We start from the raw sequence: 25,802 nt of genomic DNA on the forward strand, positions 1-25,802 counted from the left end.
TAGATGATTTTCACGATGAGGCAAGTTCAGAGAAAAATAGAACACAGCTCCACAGGGTTCTAAAAGTAAAGGTTTTTAAAGAGGGCCCAAGATAAGTGACGTCTTAGTCTACTTGGGCTGCCATAACAAAATACCATAGATCGGGTGGTTTAAACAACAGAAATTTTCTCAGTTTTGGAGGCTGGAAGAATAGAGTGGTCAGGTCTTGGTGAAGCCTGTCTTCCTGACTTGCAGATGGCTGCTTTCTTGCTATGGTCTCACATGACCTCTTCTCTGTGGAAGGTGGGAAGAGGGAGAGAGAGAACAAACTCCCTGGCATCTCTTCTTGTAAGGGTATTAATTCCATCATAAGGGCCCCACCCTGATTAGCTCCCAAAGGCCCCATCTCCAAATATCACACTGGGGGCTAGGGCTTCAACATAACCCTAGCTATGTTAGAGGGTGGGGGGATGCAGACATTCAGTCCACATAGGTGCAATGGAGTTTAGTCCTTCAAAAGAGCAGGTGCTCATTTGTGGAGCTGGATCTTTGGGTTTTTGCTTCTCACCGACCTATGCAAAGCCACATCATACAAGCCATAGGCTTAAGCAAGCTGTGTACCCATTGGTTTTAGCAACATACAGTGGACAAAACATGACGATTTAAAGCAAACAACAACAAAAGATCAATCAATGTCACCAGGTATTTTGGATGTTATTCAGTTAAACACCAAATTTAGCTCTGGACCTGCTGTTAGCCCAGACCAAAGGAGAAAATGCACTTGCTAACTGTCTTTCCTATTTCACGCAAGTTAAATTCTGGGTAGAGTTCCAGCTTTTACTTACGTCTCCTGAACCATACTGCTATTCTCAAACTTGTGCCCTTTAAAGATGAGAAAAGTCATTGTTTTTTTCCCCCAGAGCTGAACATTTTTTGTCTTGATGCATTTCTAGCTTATTAGAGAAGCAAAACTAGTCATATTAAAAATACCCAACGGGGAACCTCCCCCCCAATTCTGGAAGCTGATGAGAAAAATAACACATTTTGCAAAATCTGCAGTTGGGTTTTTTTAATAGATAGAAGAGTTTTCTTACCTTTTAATAATTCAGGTAACCCTGGAGATCCAGCCACTTTCCAGACATTGCTCAGCAATGAAGAACTCAGGAAGTCCCCAATTCCAAATTGGTTATCCAATTAGGCAAGTCCCATTACTCAGTGTCTTCGTAACAGAAGGAGGATAGCTCAGTGTGGTAGAAGAGTCCCTGAATTCAGGCCCAGCTCTGCTGTCAACTAATCAGCAGGTTCCATTGGACAATTTCTTTACCTTCTCTGAGCCTGTTGCCTTCATTAATTCAACTACTATTTCGTAAGTATCTAAGAAGTGCCACACTGTATCCAGGTGAAGGGGACAGCCTTCAGGAGACCACAGTTTGGAGCAAAGGGAATTTTCCATTCTGTAATGTAATGGTTCCTTTCCTTGTATGGGTGCCTTGTCTCTGTTCCTCACTAGCTTGGCACATGAAACAAAAACCTGTGAGTGTATGATGGAACAAATGAGTGAGTGAAAGAAAACGGTTTTTTAAATCACCTTATTTTATGCCACTACCACTCTTCCTAAGGTCCCCTCTGCCTGATAACTCAGGCCCAAGTAGTCCAACTTTGATTTCCCCTTTCTTAGGTTTCTAGCACTCAGAAAACTCATTTGTTGGCTGTAATCTGCCCCTTCACTCTTCCCTGGCACCGTTCCTCTGAATCTACTTCCATCTCTCATACACCCCTGAATATTTTCCTATATTCTAAATCCAAACATCCATTGTGCACATAATATATAGCAAGCACTGGGCAAACCAAGATGCTGGAGAACAGACTCTGCTCCACATTTTCTATGGCTGCAGACCGCGCTCTGTGTATCCCATTCACGGCCACAGAGAGTATGCCTCAGTTGACTCACAGCTACTGGGATACCAGGACAGGCAAAATGATGCCACGTAATTCCCAGGAGAGTCTTACATCAACTAATTCTACCCACCTCTCACTCACCACCTCATGTTAGCCCCCTGTACAATAAATTTTAACAAAAATAGCTGTTTAGGGGGATAGAACCACCTTGAATTTTCCATCCACTGAGTAGTCCATGAATCTGGGTGCTACACCAAGTGACTGGAGCACAAAGCTCTCATCTCTACCTTCAGTATCGTTTTCCCATCATTATCGAACAATGAGACACCAGTTTCTCCAGAAAACATTACTCAGACAGTTTTTTAAGTAAGTAGCATTTTTAGAGCATATCAAGGTTTAAAACCATTTCTACATATGCTATTTCAGTCAATATTCACAACAAAGCCTGAGGCTCAGGGGAGAAGTAACTAGGCCATATGGTCAGTAAAGTGGCAGGGCTGGCATTTATGCCTGGGTCAAAATCCCGGAGCCTGCACAGAGGAGCCGAGTGACACTGTTTGGTTTAGTCCTCGTAGTCACTAAAAGCTACACATTTAGCCTTTAAGCACTTACCCCAATAGCATTATACAGTAGTACCCCCTTATCTGCTGGGGATACGTTCCCAGACCCCCATGGATGCCTGAAACCTCACATATGCTAAACTCTGTATACACTATGCTTTTTCAATCTGATAACCACAATGGCTACTAAGTGACTAGCGGGCAGATAGTGTAGACAGTAGGGGTACGCTGCACAAAGGGATGATTCATATCCCATGTGGGATGGAATGGACAGTGCGAGATATCACTCAACTCAGAATGGCGCACAATTTAAAACTTGTGAATTATTTCTGGATTTTCCATTTAATTTTTTTGGACTGTGGTTGACCATGGGTAACTAAAACCATAAAAAGTTAAACCATAAATAAAGGAGGACTACTATGCATAGATTTAAAGAGATAACCTCATCCAGATTTTTTAAGGGTGTTCATTACACAATCCTAAACTCGTATTTTACTTTTGTAACATTATTTTGGCTTTAAGTTGCTCAGGCCTCTTTCAAGCTCAGAGCCTTGACAAACTTTTTTTTTTTCTTTTAACATGACATCACTAAAAATGTTGTTTACTTGCTGTCACTTTTCCATCTTGCCACCTGGAAATGAAATTGGCTGGATTTTTTTTAATTTGTACTCCAGTCATACATATATCTTGTCCACCTCGCCTCCATAAAGACATTTTTATTGACCCATACAAACTATAAACCCTAGAAAGATCACTTACCCCAGCCTGAGTCTGCAGCTCCCCAGCAGGGGCAAGATCTTGTGTTTTGCTCTACACAAAACCCAGCTGGTTGCAAACCATGACCCTGCCCTGAGAATTGTCCTCTAGGGGTGATACTGGAGGATTCAAATAGCAGAGGGAACCTTTGGATTATTTAAAATTATATCTCTAGGCCTCAATTCCTTCATATGTAAAATGAAAGAAATAACACTAATGAAAATTAAAAGGACATCAAGAGCTTTTCAGATTTGTAGATATATTTATAAGATATTACACCAAATACCAGGCTCTGAACTTTAATATCTTCGCCTAACTGGGCACAACAGCTGCCCATCTGAAAGGAGGGATCAACTTTTCTATTTGCAATTGGAATTGCAGGCCCTCCTAACATCTTCCCAGTCACTCTCCTCGCATCATAACAAGGCTTCATTCAGGTGCATGGCCTGCTTTGGTGACAAATGCATCAAGCCAGAAGTACCAGATTCTTTGGCCTCCACTGGGCTGCATCTTTCCTCTATGCCCACATGCTCAGGGCATCATGAGAATGGCATGTGAATTATCCAGCTATGGATGGACTCCACTAGAGGCATCTCCACGATCATCTCATGCCTTGAGTGCCTGAGCACAGCTGCGGATCTTAATGATCCAACCAATGATAACTCCTCTCCATTTTTTCCCTTTCCCTATTTAATATAGCTTTTTGGAAAGTCGATGAAGTGAAATATTCTCCAGCCGAGGAAGTAATATAAAGCTTAAAAGTCATTTCTGATGGAATGGTGAAATAATTCCACTGCTTTCCTTTGAGCAAAAAAACTAAAATAAGGCAACCTGAGGCAGCTCTGGAGATTTCATTATTGATAGACTGGAGGGAAACTATGGCTTTAGGTGAACAAGTTTTTCTCTTAACTTGTTAGAGCACTTTGGAATGAAGAGATGAGAAAGACAGGTGCTAGACAATAGAATAAACCCAGCATCAACTTATTTACATAATTTTGTATAGAAATCCATTGATGTATGAAGTAGAAAGTAACTGTTGAATAGTGAAAAAGTAAGTATTTTGGAAAACAATCTATGTTCACTACCTAGCTCTAAAATAACTGAACATTTTATAAAATACCTCTTGCATCTTTGTAAAACTTACTGGCAGTTTAAGCTATGTGTGTGTACAGTTTTAAGAAAATATAATCTTTTATGTTATCATTTAAGGTAATTCTTAAGAATGCATTCTCTAAGCAAATGAGACATTGAGTTGGGGATAGGATGGGAAGAGCACATTTACACTTCTGACGCAGCGTGGGCCGTTCACCATTTCTTCATGATTAAAGGCTATCAGGAAGGCTGGAAAAGTATGTGTAACAAAGATTATAAACAGCAATTTTGGCAGGGCAAATTGCTTCCTAAGTGAGGGAGTAGGGGATTTAAAGGTAAACGTAGCTGTCTCAGCATACAAAGGTTTGTGCTGTGTAAGAAAGATTCCTAAATCCTAACTTGCTTTTGACAAGTATTCCTTAACAGGCCTCCCAGATATCTGAAACCAATTTTAACCCACTCTGGTCCTCCGCTGACTACAACATTTCCTGAATGGTGTGGTCCAATTTCCAGGCTCCTTACCAGTCCTCAAGCCTATGGGGTAAGTAAATCTCAGGCCTCTAGGGTGAGGGAATATCCCCTGTAGAACAGACTTGGTGAATATTGATGAGCCCAGGAACCTCAAAAAGCCTGCTACTTGCAGGAATGAGGAGGAAGCTTTTGTTTTTTGTTTTTTTTTGAGACGGAGTCTTGCTCTGTTGCCCAGGCTGGAGTGCAGTGGTGTGATCTCGGCTCACTGCAAGCTCCGCCTCCCGGGTTCACGCCATTCTCCTGCCTCAGCCTCCCGAGTAGCTGGGACTACAGGCACCCACCACCACACCAGGCTAATTTTTTGTATTTTTAGTAGAGATGGAGTTTCACTGTGTTACCCAGGATGGTCTCGATCTCCTGACCTTGTGATCCACCTGCCTCGGCCTCCCAAAGTACTGGGATTACAGGTGTGAGCCACGGCGCCTGGCCTGAGGAGGAAGCATTTTTTAAAAATTCACTGCACTAGGAAGCATTTCTCTTGTCAATTGTTGCTGATGTTGGCTTATTCTTTTTTTATTGTTACCAATATTTTTAACCATAAAATGACCTTAGAAAATGTAAAAGAAGCATCCTCACAAACTGCTGCATTTTGAGGTTTTGAATATTAGGCCTGTGCTTTATGGCTCAAGGGAGTGGAATGAAAAATGCTGAGAGGCACTTAGAATCATTACTAACAGATCAGAGGTCAGGGAATTGGAGAAGAGCGCAGTCTTAGGGTTGCAAGTGCCCTTAGAAGTGTCCAGCTGGCTAGCCCTGTACACAGACAAAAACTCATCTCAGGTGTGTTCAGGGCACAGAAGCCTAAGGCAGTGGTTCTCAAACAGTAGTCTCCAGACCAGCAGCCTCACTTGGGAACTTGCTAGAAATGCACACTCTCAGGCGCCGCCTCAGAAACCCTGAGCTTGAACAATGATCTGTATTTTAACAAGCCCTCCATGTGATCCTGGGACAGGCGAAAGTCGGAAACCACTGCCCTAAAAATCCCCCGGCAAGGGCCCATTCTACAAGTAGTTGAGTATGGCCTTCCCAAAGCCAATGGAAGAAGAGTTGGGATCTTAATTCTTTCAAGGGAACCTCTGTATGAGAAAAATTATTATTTGCCAGATCCAGTTAGCTTCTGGCATTATCCACTATGGTGACTTCCAGCCATTTCTAGACTTGTGATACTCATCCCAAGAAATATGCTGAGAAGACACACTTTTAAGGTAAAATGTAACAGGAGGCCAGGCGTGGTGGCTGACGCCTGTAATCCCAGCACTTTGGGAGACCAAAGTGGATGGATCACTTGCAGTCAGGAGTTCAAGACCAGCCTGGCCAACATGGCAGAACCCCGTCTCTACTAAAAATACAAAAATTAGCCAGATGTGGTGGTGGCACATGCCTGTAATCCCAGCTACTCGCAAGGCTGAAGCAGGGGAATCACTTGAACCCCAGAGACCAGAGGTTGAAGTAAGCAACACTGCACTCCAGCCTGGATGACAGAGGGAGACTCTGTCTCAAAAAAAAAAAAAAAAAAAAAAAAAAAAAAAAAAAAAAGTAGCAATAACTGTCTTTCAAGGATTTTTTGATAGGCAGGAATGTTACAAAACCAACACGAGAATCTTCCCCTATTCTGAGATCATAGGATTATGCTAACTCCTAATTCCTGTCAACCCTAGTTAATACCAGTGGTGGAAACATCCTTAACCCAAAGAGGAATGTAAGTAGCATGCTCTTTAACACCTCTTACCTCAGGCTTAGAGACCCCTTATGGCTGTACAGCATCAGATATTCAATGCTGACTCAGGGAAAGGCTGTACCAGGCCTGCAGCAGAAACATCAGCCAAGGCCAGACAGGGCAGTTACAGAAAGAAAAACATGCATTCTGTTTAAAAAAAAAAAAAAAAAATTGTAGGACTGCTATTGTTTTCTGCCTTCATCATGAAGTGACACCTCTCTCTCTTTTCCCAACCAGGAACAGCTAAAAAAGGATGATGTGGAATGCATTGTAAACCAGGATGAACTAGCCATAAATTACCAGGAGCAAGCCTCCTCACCCTGCAGTCCTCCTGCAAGGCTAGGTCTGGACCAGAAAGTTTCACCCCAGACGCCAGGCAAGGAAAACATTTATGAGGGAGACCTCGGCCTGGGAGGCTATGAACTCAAGCTTGAGCAAACTTTGGGTCAATCCCCGTTGAATTAATTGGCATGAAGAGTACAGATGTAATCACAAGTAATGCAAGGCTCACTGAGGAATACAAGCCAAGCTGATGAGGCAGTATAGGGGAGAGGCTGGAAAACGTATTAAGAACATAAATTGTAGAGAATCAAAGCCTTGTCACATGGATCCTCTGGTGCCTGAAGAAATGAGATTTTATTATCCCTCTCTATTATGCAAATGAATTTAGTTTTTTGACAGCAACCATTTTGATTACTGGATTGACTGGGGTGGGGATGGGGGTATCAGGAGTCTAGCTGCTGGAGGATGGGACAGCTGTGCTGGGTCTTCAGGGCATTTCTGCTGCGTATGCAGCTCTCCAGGCCCTTCACTTCTATTCTGGATTTCATTCCCTCCATTAAGGAGAGTTTAAAAATAAGAAAAGAAAGCTTCTGAGAGTAAACATTTTGCTCCTAAGCTGAAGGGAATGTACAGCTATTTAGTAAGCGATAACTTTCTTATTTTGAGGACTTCACTCCCATTTGCTCTCAGTGACCCCAGGGCAGAGCCCGGACAAGTGTTCCGTACCCACTGCTGATGGTTTCCCAGAGCCCACGCTGAACTGAAGAACCTATTGTTCTTGTTGGCATCCTTCTTATGCTACTTCTCCCATCGCTCAAAGGGGTTGCCTATGGCTGGGTGTGCCCTGCACTAAATGCAGCACCACTTTCAAGCTTGGTAGGACCATTCCAAGAAAACCAGTTTCTTCTCCCCATACCACATTGTGCCTGAAGAACAAGGCTTCCCGTCCTTGCCTGCATGTGAGTCACTTCTTGGCTGTGCAGCAGGTCCCCCCATATGCTGGAAGGTAGGATTCTGCAGCCTGTGTTGCTCTCTACCTGGCAGCAGACTGTGCAGGAGCCCCAACCTGTCCTCCAATTCCAGCATTCACAGCTGATGAGCAGTGCAGGGGCAGGGCGAGAGGAACAGAGCCAGTGATGTGTGGGTTACACTGAGGAGCCAAGGACAGGGCCTCAGGACTCCCCCTTACAAGGCGTGGCTCATGGCCTACATTCCAGAGACCAACACGATAGCTTTTAATTCAGCTGCATGACCTGTGCCTTTTAAGCCATAAAGATACCTCAAGCCTAGCACCTCTTGAAATCCAGATGTTCATATTCGACTCCAAGAAATAGGCTCCAGGCCTAGGTGCCCAGGCTATGATGAGTCTGCTTTTGAAGGAGGTAAGGAATGACATCTTCCTTGGACCCAAAGCTTAAAAGTAATGTATGCTTTGCTGACCACTGTTGTTAGGCCTTAAACATTCACTGTGGTGGTATCAGGCACACCGCTATGTGCATCAATTTTTTTGCTTTCCAAACAGAATCTCTGGGGCACAAGTTGTTTTATACTCAAGCTAAGTATAACTTTGTCATTTCAGGTAAATATGACAAGTGGTGGAGCATGAAGTTTTCTAATTTGACTTAATCCTAATAAATTTTTGTTATAATGTATGATTGTGTTTGGCTAATGCTTTATTTAAAGTCATTTTCTCTTTCCAGGTGACTTGGTGGTTCTAAGCTCTTGTACTCAGAGTGCCGGCTGAAGCGGGCACTGAAAGCTAATGTACGGGAGATGCAGGGATCCTGTGGGCCAGAAACAGCTAACGGGCTAGCAGGACAAGTCACTGAAGGAATGAAGAGAGCAGGGATGGGCTGGGGAGGCGTCCCAGAGAAGGGAAACCTGAGTCAAGCAGAGGGGCACAGACACCGCCTTTCCCACTAGGGATGACCAGGGTTCACAAAAGCTACAAAAATAGGGGAAGGAGATACTACAGGAGAAAGAAAAGAAAGGCAAAAAGATAAAAGGTTCATCTTTTTTTCTGTCCCTATCATGCTAAAAGGAAGGGAGGCAAACTTGGCGTTTTCTTTCTCTTTGTGTGGAGAAAGACACCAAGGAAAGAAAAGATCCACCCAAAAAAGGCAAACCTTAGTAGGGGGCAGGAGTGGAGAGAAGGAAGAGAAATATGACATACCAGATGGAAATGAGATCAAGTGGGGAGGGGAGGGTACACAGTCTAAAACTAGCACCAACTTGCTAAGATGGTGTAGCAAAAATAGCCTCCTGCCCCACAGGCAAAGCCCTCTTCCTACTTAGAAACAAAAATCTCTTTCCCTCTGAACATCGTTAGCTGTTGCTAATGTAGACAATGACTGGCTATTTAATCCGGGCTGGTTCGGGTATCCCAGCCGACTTCAGGTAGGTACGATATAAGATTGAGTAAACTGTGCCCCACCCGACCTGTGAGACAGTGTTCCAGTTTCGTGATTACCAGCGCTCTTCCCTCTATAGCAGTCCAAGAGCCAAACAGAGGCTAGTGTCCCAGTTAGCAATTCATGAAACCAAATTCCCTTTATGCTCCTATTGCAAGGGTAATAATTTATGATGTTAAGAAATGCTCTGTGCTTTGATTAGCATCAGGACTGTGAAATTCAAACCTATTATTTACTGCCAGTTTTAATGAATAATAAAGGCAAAAGAGCCTTATACAAACCACTAATGCTTCTACTCATTACTAGAGCTTTAGGCAGGACTCTAATTCACCGACTTACAGGTCTTCCCTGAACTTCCTATCATGTACATCATACACACATTCATGGGTGCATGCACACATACTTCCACTCACTTCCTCTACCGGGGCTCCCAGCTACGGCCTCTATGGTGTTCCCGTGGTACTTGGGCATGTCTGAGCAAGTCTGAAGCCTGATAGCAAGTGACATCAGAGTCTTCATTCATGACATTTCAAGGCATTTTTTAGAGGGCAATTTAATATAAATCAAAGCTGAAATTTTAAATACCCTTTGACCCAACAATTTCATGTGCAGAACTTTTATTCTAGATGTGCCAGAAAGTATACATATGCAAGGTATCTACTAAAACAAATGAATTGCCATCAGGTTAAGTAAATCATAGCACAGCCATTTTATAAAACAGCATATGTGCTGATATGGAATGATTTCCAAGGCGTTACTGCTAAACGAAAACACCAAGTTGCAGAACGGGATGAATAATGCGCGACCATTCTAGCAGGTTAAATAAGGAACTGGTAGTATCATTGCCTTTTAAGAACTAGGGGACCTGACTTTTCTCTTTTGTACCTTTTGAGCTTTGTATATCACATATGCATTATTTCATTTGGTTCTGAATAAATAAGATTCCTATGAAATAACTCATTCCAAGTACTAAGCTATCAAAGGAGTAAAAACCTGAAAAGCTGTTATTTTTATCACAAACTTTTGGAGACCTGAAAATACAAAGGGCAGCACCGATAGCTTCTGGGTTTATTTATTTTTATATCATCTAACATACACGGATGCGAACTATATAAAAAGTCTTGAAATTCAGACAAATGACTCAGTCCCTTCCATCAAACATCTAGTAGAAGACAGCTTAAAAAATGAATGATTTCTTATTAGATAGCAAAATATATGATAAAGCTCTAATAAATAGAACAGTGTAGTACTGACCCAGAAATAAACAACAAGCTCAAGAAAAACCTAATACGAGGTACAGAAACAGACCCATGAATTTCTATATTTAGAAACTTAGTTAATAAAAATGGAATTTCAATTTGGGGTAGGAATTAATGGGCTGACTATTAATTTGGAAAAATAAAGAAAAGTAGGTAATAACCTCTAACATATACAAAACTAAATTCTAAGTAACAGCTAAACAAACAAAAAAATATGTAAATCTTGGCATATGGACAGTCTTCCTAAGACAGATGCAAACCGTAAACAATAAATTCACTACATAAAAATATGAAACAGGACAAAAGACACAATAAACCAAATTTTAAAGCAAGATTGGAGAAAAATATGTATACACACTTTGTGTTGTATATCAGACTGAGGATTTTTCCTCAGAATATACAAAGAACTCTTACCAACGTATGAGAAGAGGAAAAACTACCAAGTACAAAAATGTGCCAAGAATATGTAGAATTAAATATGTACATCTTCTATCCGGAATTTCTACTTTTAGATATCTCCAGAAAATAAGTCCTTGGCATTTATACATAAGAAGGTGTACAAAACAATATTCATTGTGGCACTGTTTGTTACTGCAAAACACTAGGAGAGAAGGGAGAGAATTATGACATACCAGACAGAAATGAGATGAAACTCCTGTCCGCTTAAATAACGAGGAAAAAAAATATTCATTAATAGAAGAAGAGTTAAGTAAATGACAGAGCACCAATACTAGGGAATACTCTGTGGCAAGTATACTCTGTACAGAAATGGGTCTATATGCATGCACTTACATGGCAATATTTCCAAGATGTGTTAGTGAAAAAACAGCCTGGAATAATAGTCTAATTAGCAAACAGTGTAGGATTAGGAAAACTAGATCAAGAATGCTTTTTGGTTTATCTGTATTACTTTAATTTTCTACAACAATACTATATGCATGTGTTCTCTGCTTATTAAAATAAATTTAAAGTAAAATGTAAATGATTAATATGGACACTGTTGCTGAATTCTGTCTAAATAAGGAGGACCCACGAAAGAAGATGTCTATTCTGAGGGCTGTCCTGCCTTCAAGATGGGAAAGGGGAAAGCAGGAGGAGGCATGGTCAAGAAACACTTCAAAGTAGTCACATTTGAGTGAAGTCTTGAAAGATAGGAGTTTTTGAAAGATAAGGAGACATGACTGGTGCTGGTCTGTGGGGCAGGAGGTGGAGCTGGATCACTAGAGTACAGTGAAGGCCTTCCAGTTGAAGGAAGCAGCCTGGCATCTTACAGGATCTATAAGCCACACGAGTCTGGGCCACAATCCTGTGAGAATGGAGAGCTACTGAAATCTTTTAGGCAAGGAAGATAACTACATGGGTTGTCAGGAGAAGGGGTGCTAGTAAGACCAGCGGCAGTGCAATATCCCAAGAGAGAGGTGACAAGACATGCAACTAAGGCAGTATCAGGTAGGATGGAGAAGATAGGTTCTAGAAAAGTTTCAGAATTAAACCTACAAAGTTGGTAACTGATTGCATATGGAAGTTAAGGAAGCTGGAAGGGCCCAGAATTACCCCCAGTTTAAGGTCTAGATGATGATTGATGATTTCACTCACTAAACAGGAATTGAGAGAACAGATTGGAGGAAATCAGAAATGTTGATTTCTGCTGTTGCTGTGCCTGTGGCCTTACACACCTGCCCTACTGTCACCAGTGGAAAAGATCTGAGTAACCCCAAGTTACCAGTGACCTATCTATAAGGGGCTGTAAAAACTTCAGTCCTTGCCTCCTCAGAAGGATGAATTTAACTGAGGGCCATAACGCAGAAAAAGAGACCGAGGCAAGTTCCATAGCAGGAATGGAAGTTTATTTAAAAAGGTCTTAGAACGTGAGAAAAAGGAAGTTACAAGTGGGCACGTGAAGGTTAAAGAGAGAAGGTCAAGTGCCCCATTTAATCCTGATCCTAGGACTTTCATAAGCTCACGTCTTTCCCATGATTCTTCCCTTAGGGTGGGCAGCCTGCATGCGCAGAGCCCTCCTTACCCTTGGGAAGTGAGCATGTGCAATGTGTTTAGGGAGTTAGATGCATGCCCATCTGAGGCTTTCTTCCTTTTTCAGGTGGAGTGAGCCCCTGGAAGATCATACTTTACTCATTTTTGTCTCTTAACACACATGCCCAGGAGTTGTTTCTCCCTGGAGCCTGCATTCAGTTAACACTTTTAATGTTAACAGGCGTGGACCATCAGGAGATTATCTCTCCCTGGCTGCAGAATTATCATTTTTAGAGAGGCAATGTGATAAATGTCACATCATCACCCGACATTTCTAGTGGGTACAGGGAGAGCCCTCTCCTGCCCCACTCACGCCTCTACCTGTAACACTACTTCCCAGATGCAATGGCCAGCTTGAGCAAATTCTCATATCCTCTGGTACCTGGCACGCAGCTATTAATCTGGCAAATGCATTTTTCCTCGATACCTGTTAGTAAAAACCACCCAGTTTGCCTTCAGCTAGCCAAACTAGCAAAACACTTTCACTCTCCTGCTTCAGAGGTATATATCAACTTTCCAGCCCTAGGGCATAATTTAGTCCTTTGGGACCTTGATCACTTTTCCCTTCAAACCATCATGCCTGGTCCATTACATTGATGTTACTTAGACCTCACGAGAAGGAGCAGCAATTACTCTAGACATACCGGAAGATATTTATTTGCATGTCAGAGGTTGGGAAATAATTCTGACAAAAATGAAGGGGTCTTCAACCCCAGTGAAATTGCCAGTGGTACGGGCATGTTGAGATGTCCCCTCTAAGGTGAAGAATAAGCTGTGGCATCTGCCCTCCTATTACCAGAAAAGGCAATGATACATAGTGGCTTTAAATTTGAGGCAACATATTCTTCATTTGCTACTCCCGCTCATTTACCAAGGTTGTGTCCCCCCACCACCCCCCCAAAAAAATATGGTACCTATGAATGTGACATTACTTGTAAATAAAGCTTTTGAAGATGGAATCAAGTTAAGATGAGGTTGTACTGGATTAGAATGGACCCTAAATCAAATGACTGGTATCCTTATAAATAGAGAGAAAGACACACACACACAGGAAAGGCCATGTGACAATTAAAGAAGAGATTGGAATAATGCAGCTATAAGCCCATGAACACTAAGGATTGCTACAACCCACCAGAAGCTAGAAGAGAGGCATGGAATGGATTTTCCCTCAAAGCTTCCAGAAGGAAGCAACCCTGCAAACACCTTAATTTCAGACTATGGCCTCTAAGACAATGAGAGATCAAGTTTCTATTGTTTTAAGCTACTTAGTTCATGGTAATTTTTTACAACTGTCCTAGAAAACCAATACATAAAGTGACCTGAAATCTTTTTAGTTTTGAGTGGGGCCCAGAGCAAAAGAAGGCTCTGCAACAGATCCAGGGTGCAGTGCAAACTGCTGTAACATTTGGACATGATCCAGCAGATCTGATGGTACTTGAAACTTGAGTAGAAATTGAGATGCTGTTGAAAGTGTGTGGTAGGGCACCTTTTTTATTTATTTTTTTGTTTTTGAGATAGTCTCACTCTGCCACCCAGGCTGGAGTGAAATGGCCTAATCTTGGCTCACTGCCACCTCAGCCTCCCAGGTCCAGGCGAATCTCCTGCCTCAGCCTCCAGAGTAGCTGGGATTACAGGTGCCTGCCACCACACCTGGCTAATTTTTGTATTTTTAGTAGAGATGGGGTTTCACCACGTTGGCCAGGCTGGTCCCAAACTCCTGACCTCAAGTGATCCACCCGCCTCGGCCTCCCAAAGTGCTGGGATTATAGGCGTGAGCCACAGCACCCAGCACTCAGTCACTTTAGATAAATCATAGTCCAGAGCCTTAGAATGTGGGAGCAAAGCGCTACCAGCCTTCACAGATAACTATTCCCCTTTTGAGAAGCAACTCATGGCCTGCTACTTGGCCTTAGTAGAGACTGAATACTTAACCATGGACCACAAAGTTGCCATGTGATCTGAACTGCCCATAATGAACAGGATGTTATCTGACCCACCAAGACATAAAGATGAGCCTATACAGCAGTACTCCATAATTAAATGGAAATGGTATGTATAAGAGATCAGGCTCTTGCAGGCATGTGTAATTTACATGAAAGCATGTGTAATTTACATGAAAGCATGTGTAATTTACACAAGGAAGTAGCCCAAATGCCCATAGTCTTTCTGCTATTATTTTTTACCTTTTCTCTCCCAGCCTGCACATGTAGCCTCATGGGGAGTTCCACAGGAGCAGTTGCCTGAGGAAAAGAAAACTCAAATCTGACCTACAAATAGTTCTGCGTATGCGGGTACCACCCAAAAGTGGAAAACCACAGCACTACAGTCTTTCTGGAACATTCCTAAAGGACAGAGCTCAAAAGGAATCCCAGCGCACAGTGCACCTGGTTGTTCATTTTGTTTGGAAGGAGAAACAGCCAGACGTAAGAGTCTCTACTAATTTATAGGCTGTGGCCAGTGCTTTGGCTGGTCAAGAGTTAAAGATCATGACTGGAAAATGGAGACAAGGAAGTCTGAGAAAAAGATACGTGAATAGACCTCTCTGAATGTACAAAGATTGTAAAGATATTTGTGTCCCATGTGAATGCTCATGAAATAATGACCTTGGCAGAGGTGGATTGTAATAGTCAAGCAAAAAGAGTGACCCCTTCTGTGTATACAATTCAGTCTCTTTACCCAGCCACTGGCCTGCCCAGTAATCTCATGAACAAAGTAGCCATGGTGGTAGAGGGATGGAGGTTCTGCATGGGCTCAGCAACATGGACTTTCACTCACCAAGGCCAACCTGGCCACAACCACTGCTGAGTGCCCATTCCGCCGGCAGCAGAGACCAACACCAAATCCCTAATATGGCACACCATTCACCAAGGTGATCTGATGTGGGCTGATTATACTGGACCACTTTTTATCATGGAAAGGACAGCACTGTTTTGTTTGTTTTTGAGACGGAATATCACTCTGTCGCCCAGGCTGGAGTGCAGTGGCGCAATCTCGGCTCACTACAACCTCGGCCTCCCGGGTTCAAGCAATTCTCCTGCCTCAGCCTCCTGAGTAGCTGGGACAACAGGCAAGTGCCACCACACCCAGCTAATTTTTTTGTATTTTTAGTAGAGACAAGGTTTCACCATGTTAGCCAGGATGGTCTTGATCTCCTGACCTCGTGATCCACCTGCCTCAGCCTCCCAAAGTGCTGGGATTACAGGCGTGAGCCACAGCACCCAGCAGCACTGTGTTCTTATTGGAACAGTTACTTGCTTGGATATTGATTTGCCTTCCCTTGAAAGCAATGCTTCTGCCAAAACTACCATCCATGGACTTACGGAATGTCTTATCCACCATCATGGTATTCCACACAGCATTGCTTCTGATCAAGGAACTCACTTCACAGCAAATGAAGTACAAAAATAGGCTCATGCTCAGGGAATTCACTGGGCTTCTGTTCCCCATTATCTGGAAGCTGCTGGCTAGATAGAAGTTTTGGGTTCGTCTGTGAGCCCGAGAACCACAACTAGCTAAGTGCAAATAGAATATGGAATAGATAGTGGAAAAAGGTAATTATAAACACCACCTACAGCAACATGACCAGTTGCAGAAATGAGGACTTTAACAGTTATTTCTTATTTTGTTATGAATATAAATGTTATGCAAATATTTGTTTTCTTCCCCCTCTTATGCCATCATCTAACGTAAGATGTATTAATAGTTATATCACAGTAATAAGTTATAGAAAATCCACAGAAAATGAAAATTATGCAAGAACTTTGATTCTCTTTTGAAGAAAAGGTTAATGTGTTTTCAGTTGTATGCAGGATACTTGTAGCATTAAGAGGAAGTATGACTTTGTTATTGTCTTTATTTGGAGATTAAATGTGATTTAATGAGATGTATATGGGTGCCAAGTGGACAAGGGTGGCCTATCGTGGCCATTTTTATGTGTCAATTTGGCTAAGATATAGTCCCCAGCTATTCAATCAAACACTCATCTGGGTGTTGCTGTGGAGGTATACTTTGTAGATAAGATTAATGTTCATAAATAGTTGACTTTAAGAAGATTATGCCAGATAATCTGGGTAGACCTGATTCAATCAGTTGAAAGGCTGTGAGAACAGAATGGAGATTTCTGGGAAGAAAGAGAAATTCCACCTCTGGACAGCAGCTTCAGCTCATGCCAAAGAGTTGCAGCTTGCCCTTTCTGATGGCCTGCCCTACAGATACCAAACTTGCCTCATTAGTCCTCACAATCACATAGCCACCAATTCCTTGCAATAAATCTCTCCCTCTCCCACCCTTCGGATTAGGGCAGGGTGAAGACTGTAAAAAGAATGTTCACAAAAATAAAACAAGTAGATTTGATGAATTCAAATGTTTTTGAAAGGAACATTCCAAGAATTTGTTTCCTAAAACCACATTCCATGCTGTATCTTTATTTACTTATAGTTTGATCCAGTCTCTTGCCCCTTCTCTATCAATAGCACAGTTCGAGGAGAACTGATGTTCATAAGGATGGCCCTGAAGCAAAATCCTGGAGTACTTGAAGCATTTGAAGAATTCAGATACATTCATTATTCATGGCAGGGCAGCTGTTAGGCTAGGTGTATAGGCAGTTCAAGGAAGATGTTTGCCTATTTAATTTGGAAGGTTCCAGATGCCTCTCAAATATTGTCATCAACCTGTCATTCATTCTGTTCAATAAACATTTATTAAACCCTTAAAATGTACTGCTGATAATCAAGGTTAGGAATTGCTGATGCTGGAATCATTAATGGGATAAATGAAGATGGGACAGAGGAGCAATAACAGAGTCCAGAAAGTACATTAATTTGCAGACATGATGACTCACCTCATCACACAGATTGATTAGTTTTAGCAATGAGTGGGGAAGAAAGGGGAGCTCCAATAAGCAAGCCTACACGTAAAGGAGGGACTGGACTATCTGAAGGCAACACTACAGTGGCCAGTGTCTCTGCCTAGCTGCATCCTCCTGCATGCCCCACTCCCCACTGGGAACTGGTCAGTGGGAGAAGAGCACCTCAGCAAGACCCTAACATAAGGAACAAGATTCAAATGCCCCCTACTTCATAATGTGGCCAAAAGCAATACAGAGTCATACTGTGAAATTCATCAATACCATGCTTGGTCTACAGGCAGTGCTCAGTTAAGCTAAATTATCAAGTCACCCTTCCTGACACCCCATTATCTAGTCATCTAGCAGATGGCAAGTGTTCAGAATGTGCTGATTAAGCAGAATTGAATTAAGTCCTGGCTAAGTAGCATTCAGCTACTATCTCTAGAAGGGGAAATGAACAATGATAAGAGAAAAAAATATTACTTGAGCCTTTGATATGGGCCTCACTTTTCCACATATGATCTCATTTCAACCTCACAACCACCCTAGGAACATCAGATTACAAGCCCTTCTTTATGTACACAACATGGGAGAAACATTAAGCATTTGGCCTAAGATCACAGTTGATTAATGACAGAGGAGGTTTTATATCCAGGACTGTATAGCTCCAAAGGCCACAATTTTTTCCCCACTATATGAGGCTGCAAGAAAATTTACCACAAGTCTGTCAATATGCACTAAGAACCCTTAATGCCCCAGCATTGGGGCAGAAAACTAGGTAGATATACCCTAGGTTTATGGAGTTTACAGTGGTGGGACTAGAGTCTGAAGAATGGCCACACACAGAAGAGAGGACAGTGGCCTAGAGTGAGCAAGGAGGCCCCAGACCTCCAGGCCTGGGTTAGCCAAGACTCATTTGATACTAAGAGGCAGAAATCAAAATCAGTCTAACTCAAGAAATTCTTTGCTTGCATAAGTTACAAGTTTAGAAAGTTAGCTTTGGTACAGCTGAATTGGGTCTTTATAGACCCAAACTAGGTCATGAAGATGCTGTGCCTCTCTCTGTTCTCCATTTTGGCTTCATTCTCAAAAGGTTCAATGCAACGGCAAAGATGTCCACCAGCAGCTCCCAGCTTTCATTATTCTTAGAGTTAATAATCCCCAAACTATGAGACCATGGGGTAGCTTTCTCCCTATTGCCCTAGCAAAATCCTAGGACTACAGTGATTGGCCAACTTGGGTCACTTGCCCACCTCTGCACCAGTCATATTCACCCAGAGGCAGTTACTTGGCCTACCAGCCTACAGCACATGCCCGTCCTGTGGAGGATCAAACAGAACCCTTTCATCCATGGCTCCTGCAGTGAGCAAACATCAAGTCCTTTTTGTTGCTCCCTCCCACGTTAACCTGCATAGCTAACAGGATACACGGAGATAATGGTTCATAATTATAAAACACATTTCAGCTTCCGCCTTGCTTTCTTGGATCTTCACTCTGGGAGAAACCATTCGAGTAGTCATGTGGAGTTCATGTGGCAGGAAATTGAGGCCTTTCGACAACAGCCAGCAGCAACGTGTCAGCCATGTGAGTGAGACACCTTGAAAATGAGTCCTCCACCCAGTCTGGCCTTTAGATGACCATAGCCCTATATGATCTTGTAACTGCATCTTTATGAGAGACCCTGAGCCAGAGTCACCCAGTTAAGCAGCTCCCAGATCCCTGAGCCACAGAAACTACATGAAATAAATGTTTACTATTGTCTTAAGTCACTAAATTTGGGGGTAGTTTGTTATGTAGCAGTAGATAATTCTAACAAAAAGTTCCTGGACAGACAAAAAGAAGTCTGTAGCTATCCATACCATTAAGCACACTTTTTCTAGCAAAGTAAAATACTTTGCTTAACAAATTTCCTAGAAGCATTAGGCTCTCCAGCATACCCACATCTAACTTTGCCTACCCCTAATCCCTGAATCCAGAAATGGAGGTGATGGGAGCAGCAAGAACCACACAGCCCCTGATGAGGGTCCCACAGCGGGGTGAATGATAGGAAGGAGAAGCAGTGTACAAGTGCACTGAGCCATGTGCTAGAGGCTGCAGGGGACTCAGGGGAGAAAGATCTACTCCTGACTTTGGGAGTTCAGTGTGGGCACAGGGATCAAGTAAAAATTAGGTAAATCATAGCAAATTAGGGTTACAAGGAAGCTCAAAAGGAAAAGGATTATGGTACTGGTTCACCACCCTGGTTGTGATAGAGGCGGAAGAGAGCCAAATGCCTAGGAAGATAGGGGAGGGTCCCTGGAGAACCTCCCACCTGCCCAGGTCATTGTGCACAGGGGGCCTTACCTAAACATGCCCATGGTGAAAAACTCCATCCCTTAACACATGCACAGTAAGGGAAATAAATCAATGTGGAGTGGCTCAGACTAAGGGCCCGCATGCACACCGGAAGGATGGTGTGGAGCCACCAGGAATTTGCACCTTATGCAAGGGAGGAGCCTGGCCTCTTCAGCTCACAAGTGGGATCCCTGGTATTCAATTGTGAGGGGGAAATCTGCTTAGAGAACTCCTCTCTTTGCTGAAAGCGTTCTTTTCCCTTAATAAATTCTGCCCTCCTCACCCTTCAATGTGTCTGCGGGCCTAATTTTTCTGGTTGTGAGACAAGACCCCAGATTTAGCTGAACTAAGGAGCAAAAAATCCCGTATCAGTTGTACATAGGACTCACCTGGAGCACTTTAGAAACTACTCAGGCCTGGGCCCCACACTCAGAGACTGACTTAACTGGCCTGGGCTGTGGCCTAAAATTTTTTTTTTTTTTAAGCTTCCCAGGTGATTTTAAAATGTGCAGCCAGTTTGAGAGCCACTAAACTAGAGAGACTTTTCAGGAGAGAGAGATATGTGTTACAGAAAATCAAAGGCTTCCTAGAGGAACCAGTAATTGGGGTAGGCTATAAAGATTTCAAAAGCTAGGTAGGACTGGTAGGAAAAAGGAAGAGCATGAGCAAGCTGTGACTGCAGAGGTGTTGTCATGTTTCCTGGGACAATAAGGAGCATATCTGCTAAAAAGTAGCTACAAAGTGATGAAGATGCTGCTATCGCGTGGTTCTGAACCCTCAGGCTGTAACTACATGCATTGCCGAGACCACTGTCTGGCTATAAAAGCACCAACTCACAAAACCTGTGAATCATCAAGTTCTAAATCCCTGGCATGCAACACATTTGGGATATCATTTTAGGGAGCCACAGCTGCTGCCTGAACAAAAGAAGAAAAAAAAAACTGCTCCCTTCAAGCCCCCGTGACCATGCAACGTCATCCACCACATTACTTCCAATTGTCTCCTTTTCATTAACACCAGATCCAAAGATGAGGACGGCATCAGAATTTGGCTCAATCCTGGCTCAGTTATCCTTGGCTCTGGGTCTTCAAAGGGCACCCTTTTCCTGGTGAAATCTTGACCAGGAACCCCCTTCGGTGCCTCCCCCCCGCCTCACCCCATAGTCTGCACCAGCTAGAAATGAAGAGATGATTATTGATTCAATTAGGATTTGCCAATTAAGTTGGTGTTTACTGCCATCCTTAAAGACCTGCTGCTTTTCTTTATTAAGAGAGTATGTCAGCCCTCCTGTTATCCATCATAATCAGAAAGGGATGTCTAGAGCAGCACTTCTCAATCTTTGAGTCTTGAATGCCCCGAGGATCCTGTTAAAATACAGATTCAGAAACCCTGGGTGGGACTGGAGGGTATGCAGTTGTAGCCAGCTCCCAGGTGATGCTGATCTGCTGGTCCCTGGACTACACTTCCAGTACCCCAAGGCCGGAGCAGTATTTATCAGGCTTGGTTAACTGTCAAGGGTCTACAGGCAATTTGACAGTCTCAGAGATAAAGCAACAGAACTATTTCATCTAGTCATGTCATTCATTTGAAATGTAGTATTAACTGTGATTTTCACAGAAACCTCTATTTTATATGTATTTTAGGAGAAGGAAGTCTCACTCTGTCGTCCAGGCTGGAGTGCAGTGAAATGATCAGAGCTCACGGAAGCCCCGAACTCCTGGGCTCAAGCAATCCTCCCACCTCAGCCTCCCAAGTAGCTGAGACTACAGGTACACACCATCACGCCCAGCAACCTTAATTTTTTTTTTTTTTTTTTTTAGAGATGGGGGTCTCGCTATGTTACCCAGGCTGGTGTTGAACTCCTGGTCTCAAGCAATCCTCTTTGCCTGACCCCGCAAAGTGCTGGGATTACCTTGCCCAGCCAGTCCTTCTATTTTTAAAATTTGTCCATGTATTATCAGGATGGTGTTGGTCAGTTTGTCCCAGCTAATCTTTCAGTTAACAGGGCAGAGCTCATCTTGATCAATATACTTTCACCTTATTTCGACATCATTGTTTACATTTGTCAAATATGCATTTTGGTTGTTAGTACTGACCATAATCAAAATGGGTCCATGACTCAAATGTAGTACACTAACACATAAAAGTAGAGGTGGCAATAGTAGTGTAAATACTACAATTTAGAATGTTAGATGTGTATAGTAAGCAAGACTCCAGTGAGAGCATAGGCTGTCATTCTGGTGGCCAGGCAGGGGAATGCACAAGGAGGTCAACTGCACATAAGCAACCACAAAAGTGAAATATCTGGAACTCCATGATTGCCAGTACACCCCTCTCCCCTACAGGACACCCTCGGTTATGAAACTTGCCAGAAGTGGGCATGAGGTTAGTAAAGCTTTGCCTTCATCTTTAGAGCACAGAGGGAATCTTCTCTTACCTACTCTGAAAAGACTAGAATTTTTCTAGAGCAAGTACAACATAATACTGTGTCCCCACCCAAATCTCATGTTGAATTGTATTATAATCCTCAGTGTTGGAGGCAGAACCTGGTGGGAGGTGATTGGATCATGGAGGCAGATTTCCCCCTTTGGTGCTGTTCTCATGACAGAGTTCTTATCAGATCTGGTTGTTTAAAAGCGTGCAACACCTCCCCCGCTCTTTCTCCCTCCTACTCTTGCCATGTGAGAAATGCCCGCTTCCCCTTCACTTTCCACCACGATTTAAAGTTTCCTGAGGCCTCCTCAGAATCCATCATATCTCCTGTACAGCCTGCGGAACCAGAAGCCAATTAAACCTCTTTTCTTTATAAATTACCAAGTCTCAGGTATTCTTTACAGCAGTGTGAGAATGAACTAATATACTTTCCAATAAAAATTGACAAATTTGGCCCACAGTTGAAGATCCCTAAGCCATAGGAATATTATTCAAAGTTGTATAACAGCAAAAATGGGCCAAGCTAGAATTTTGCCAAAAAGTCTATTGAACCAGTTAAAAGATTATGCTTAGAGGGGGGAAACAAAAGTGAACTCCAGGACACAATTTTCAAGCTGAAAAGCCTTTTTGATCATGTTTGTTTGCAAGTTAGTATTTCACTGTTCAGTTGGACAAAACCACCATGAGTATAAATCAGCTCTTAGCTTATGTGAGATAAATGAAGTAAAAATGCACAATAACATTTTGTCCTTTGTTACTGAAAGCCCTTGTGTATTAGTCCATTTCCATGCTACTGATAAAGACATACCCAAGACTGGGAAGAAAAAAGAGGTTTAATTGGACTTACAGTTCCACATGGCTGGGGATACCTCAGAATCATGGCGGGAGGCAAAAGGCACTTCTTACATGGCAGCAAGAGAAAATGAGAAAGAAGCAAAAGCAGAAACCCCTGATAAACCCATCAGATTTCATAAGACTTATTCACTACCACAAGAATAGCATGGGAAAGACTGGCCCCTGTGATTCAATTACCTCCCCGAGTCCCTCCAACAACACATGGGAATTCTGAGAGATACAATTCCTGTTAAGATTTGGGTGGGTACACAGCCAAACCATATCACCTTGCTACAGAAAAGGCTTTGTTTTGTTTTGTTTTTGAGACAGAGTCTCACTCTGTTGCCCAGGCTGGAGTATAGTGGCAAGATCTCGGCTCCCTGCAACCTCCACCTCCCTGAAACCCTCTTCTACCTCAGCCTCCCAAGTAGCTGGAACTACAGGCACACACCACCACACCTGGCTAATTTCTGTATTTTTAGTAGAGATGGGGTTTCACCATATTGGCCAGGCTGATCTTGAACTCCTGACCTTTGGTGATCCGCCCACCTTGGCCTCCCAAAGTGCTGGGATTACAGGAATGAAGAAAAGGCTTTCCATTTTGAAGACGATTGTTCTGCACTGGTGAGACAGACCAGGGAAGATGTGTTGGGATCATCCTGACAAAATACTATTAGGGTGGCCAGGAAGGTCTTTGCTGGGCAAAGGAAAATGTGTTTCCACACCCTGCTTTCGTCAGAGAGAACCTCAGTGGTCACCGATATTTATTGACTAAATAAAGGTCAAGAGGTATATTTAATAAGTGCCTACAACATGCCAGGCACTATTCCTGCCCACATAAAGCTTACATTCTAGGAGGAGATGACAGACTTTAACAATGATGTAGCTAAGTGATATGGTTTTGCTCTGTGTTCCCACCCAAATTTCATCTCGAATTGTAATCCCTGTGTGTCAAGGGAAGGACCTGGTGGGAGGTGACTGAATCATGGGGGCAGTTTTCCCCATGCTGGTTTCATGACAGTGAGTTCTCAGGAAATCTGATAGTTTAAAAGTGTGAAGGGGCAGGGGTCCCGTCCCACCCCACCTGCTGCCATTCCTGCCGCCATGGCAAGACACACTTGCTTTGCCTTCGCCTTCCACTGTGATTATCAGTTTCCTGCAGCCCCCCAGCCACGCTTCCTGTTAAGCCTGCAGAACCATGAGTTAACTAAACCTCTTTTGTTCATAAATTACCCAGTCTCCAGTAGTTCTTTATAGCAGTGTGAAAACAGACTAATAAAGTAAGTTATATGGTATATTACCAAGTGATAGCACCACAGTGGGGTTGGGGGGGATAGAGCAATGTAAGAAAATATAGGATGGGAAGTAGTATGGAGGTTGGCATTTGAAATAGGACAATCCGTTTAGACGTCTATGAGAAGATGGCATTTGAGCAAAGACTTAAAGATGAGAGTGAACCATGGAGATGTGTCTGGACTTGTCTGGAACATTCAAGGACAGCAAGGAAAGTGCATGGCCAGAGCAGAGCATGCAGTGGGGAGAGCTGTGAAGGATGAGTTCAGAGTGGAAGCCAGTAGGGGGAAGGGGCAGTTCAGGTAGGTTCTAGTAAAGTCCTTGCTTTTATTCATAGTGAAATGAGAACCAATTTCAGCCAATCACGGGGGGCAATAAGTAACTCACAAAATATGACTAAAAGGCTCATTCTGGCTGCTGCAGGAAAACAGACTCCAGAGTTAGTAACAGAAATAAGGTATCTGGGTCAACTACGTAACAATTACAAAATCTCAGCAACACAAACAGTAAGAATTTATTTAGCTCATGTGTCTGTGTGTCACTTGGAGTTCTATGATCTAGGCTGGGTCCCCTGAGGCCATCTCAATGGGGATGAGTGCTCCTCCTCCCTGCTCCACCTCTCAGCCTCCTTGAGACCAGAAGGCTACAACTGAAATTTTCTTTTCATGAGAATCACTGGCTTGTAGATGGCATCTTAAGCCATGATCTTGATTTAAAATTAAAGTTGCTTATCATACAAAATCGTGGCCCCTGAGTGTAGAGTTTTTCAGCATGCCATGTGAAGACCTTCTGGGCACTGACTCACCAAAATGATCTAAATATCAAGGGGAAAGGGGCTCACGGTTTAAGTGGGTGATAAGATGTAAATTTTTACTTCATGACACTGGATGCCAAGAGGTCATTTTTTTAAAAGCTAATTATTTCGACTGCATTGCTCACGTTACATACAACAGTTTACATTCTGTGTCCTGAACCTATCACTTCAAGAGCTGAGATACCATATTTTTAATGTTGGGGATAAGACATCTGGAGTTTTAAAAAACAAATTGCAGACAACTCCATCCCTGGAAGTGGCTATTCTCTAAAACTATTTTCTTGTCTTCTGAGAGAGAGAAATATATGGTTCATTAAAGAGCATATTTCAAAGCCACATCTAAACATTATGATAGAACTGGAAGAAAAGTTATAAATACAACCAAAGAATAAACGAGGGATCCATTCACCATTACCTTCCTTGTTGAAATATCCAGATTCCTACAGTAGGATAGTCAGGGCTGGTGGGGCACCAAGACTATAGAAAGTCCTCTGGAATTTGGAGGTCATGCACTTTTCAGATACTCGGAACAATCTGACAGAGCCATCCTCCATGTCCCTTCATTACCAAAGATAGAATTACGACTTGAGATTTTCAAATTTAGGAGAAGTATAAACTAGGAATAGCAATGGACCAGATAGAAAAACTCATCTGTGGCTCTCACTCTCCACCAAACAGAGCATGGACATATCGGTGAAAGATCATCAACTGTATCATGTTTCTTACTGGCA

The 25,802-nt window shown here is 42.8% G+C and overlaps 1 protein-coding gene across 1 annotated transcript in view; it reads left to right on the forward strand.

Moving 5' to 3' along the window:
* Positions 1–8,468, forward strand: part of SLC9A9 (solute carrier family 9 member A9) — a 598,822-nt gene extending 590,354 nt beyond the window's left edge. The window contains exons 15-16 of the mRNA XM_030816700.1: positions 4,722–4,827; positions 6,772–8,468. Of these exons, the coding sequence (XP_030672560.1) occupies positions 4,722–4,827; positions 6,772–6,999 (334 nt within the window). The 3' untranslated portion in view covers positions 7,000–8,468. The remainder of the gene's footprint in view (positions 1–4,721; positions 4,828–6,771) is intronic.
* Positions 8,469–25,802: the final 17,334 nt, after the last annotated feature.

This window comes from Nomascus leucogenys, chromosome 8 (genome assembly GCF_006542625.1).
Source record: "Nomascus leucogenys isolate Asia chromosome 8, Asia_NLE_v1, whole genome shotgun sequence".
Classification (NCBI taxonomy): domain Eukaryota; kingdom Metazoa; phylum Chordata; class Mammalia; order Primates; family Hylobatidae; genus Nomascus; species Nomascus leucogenys.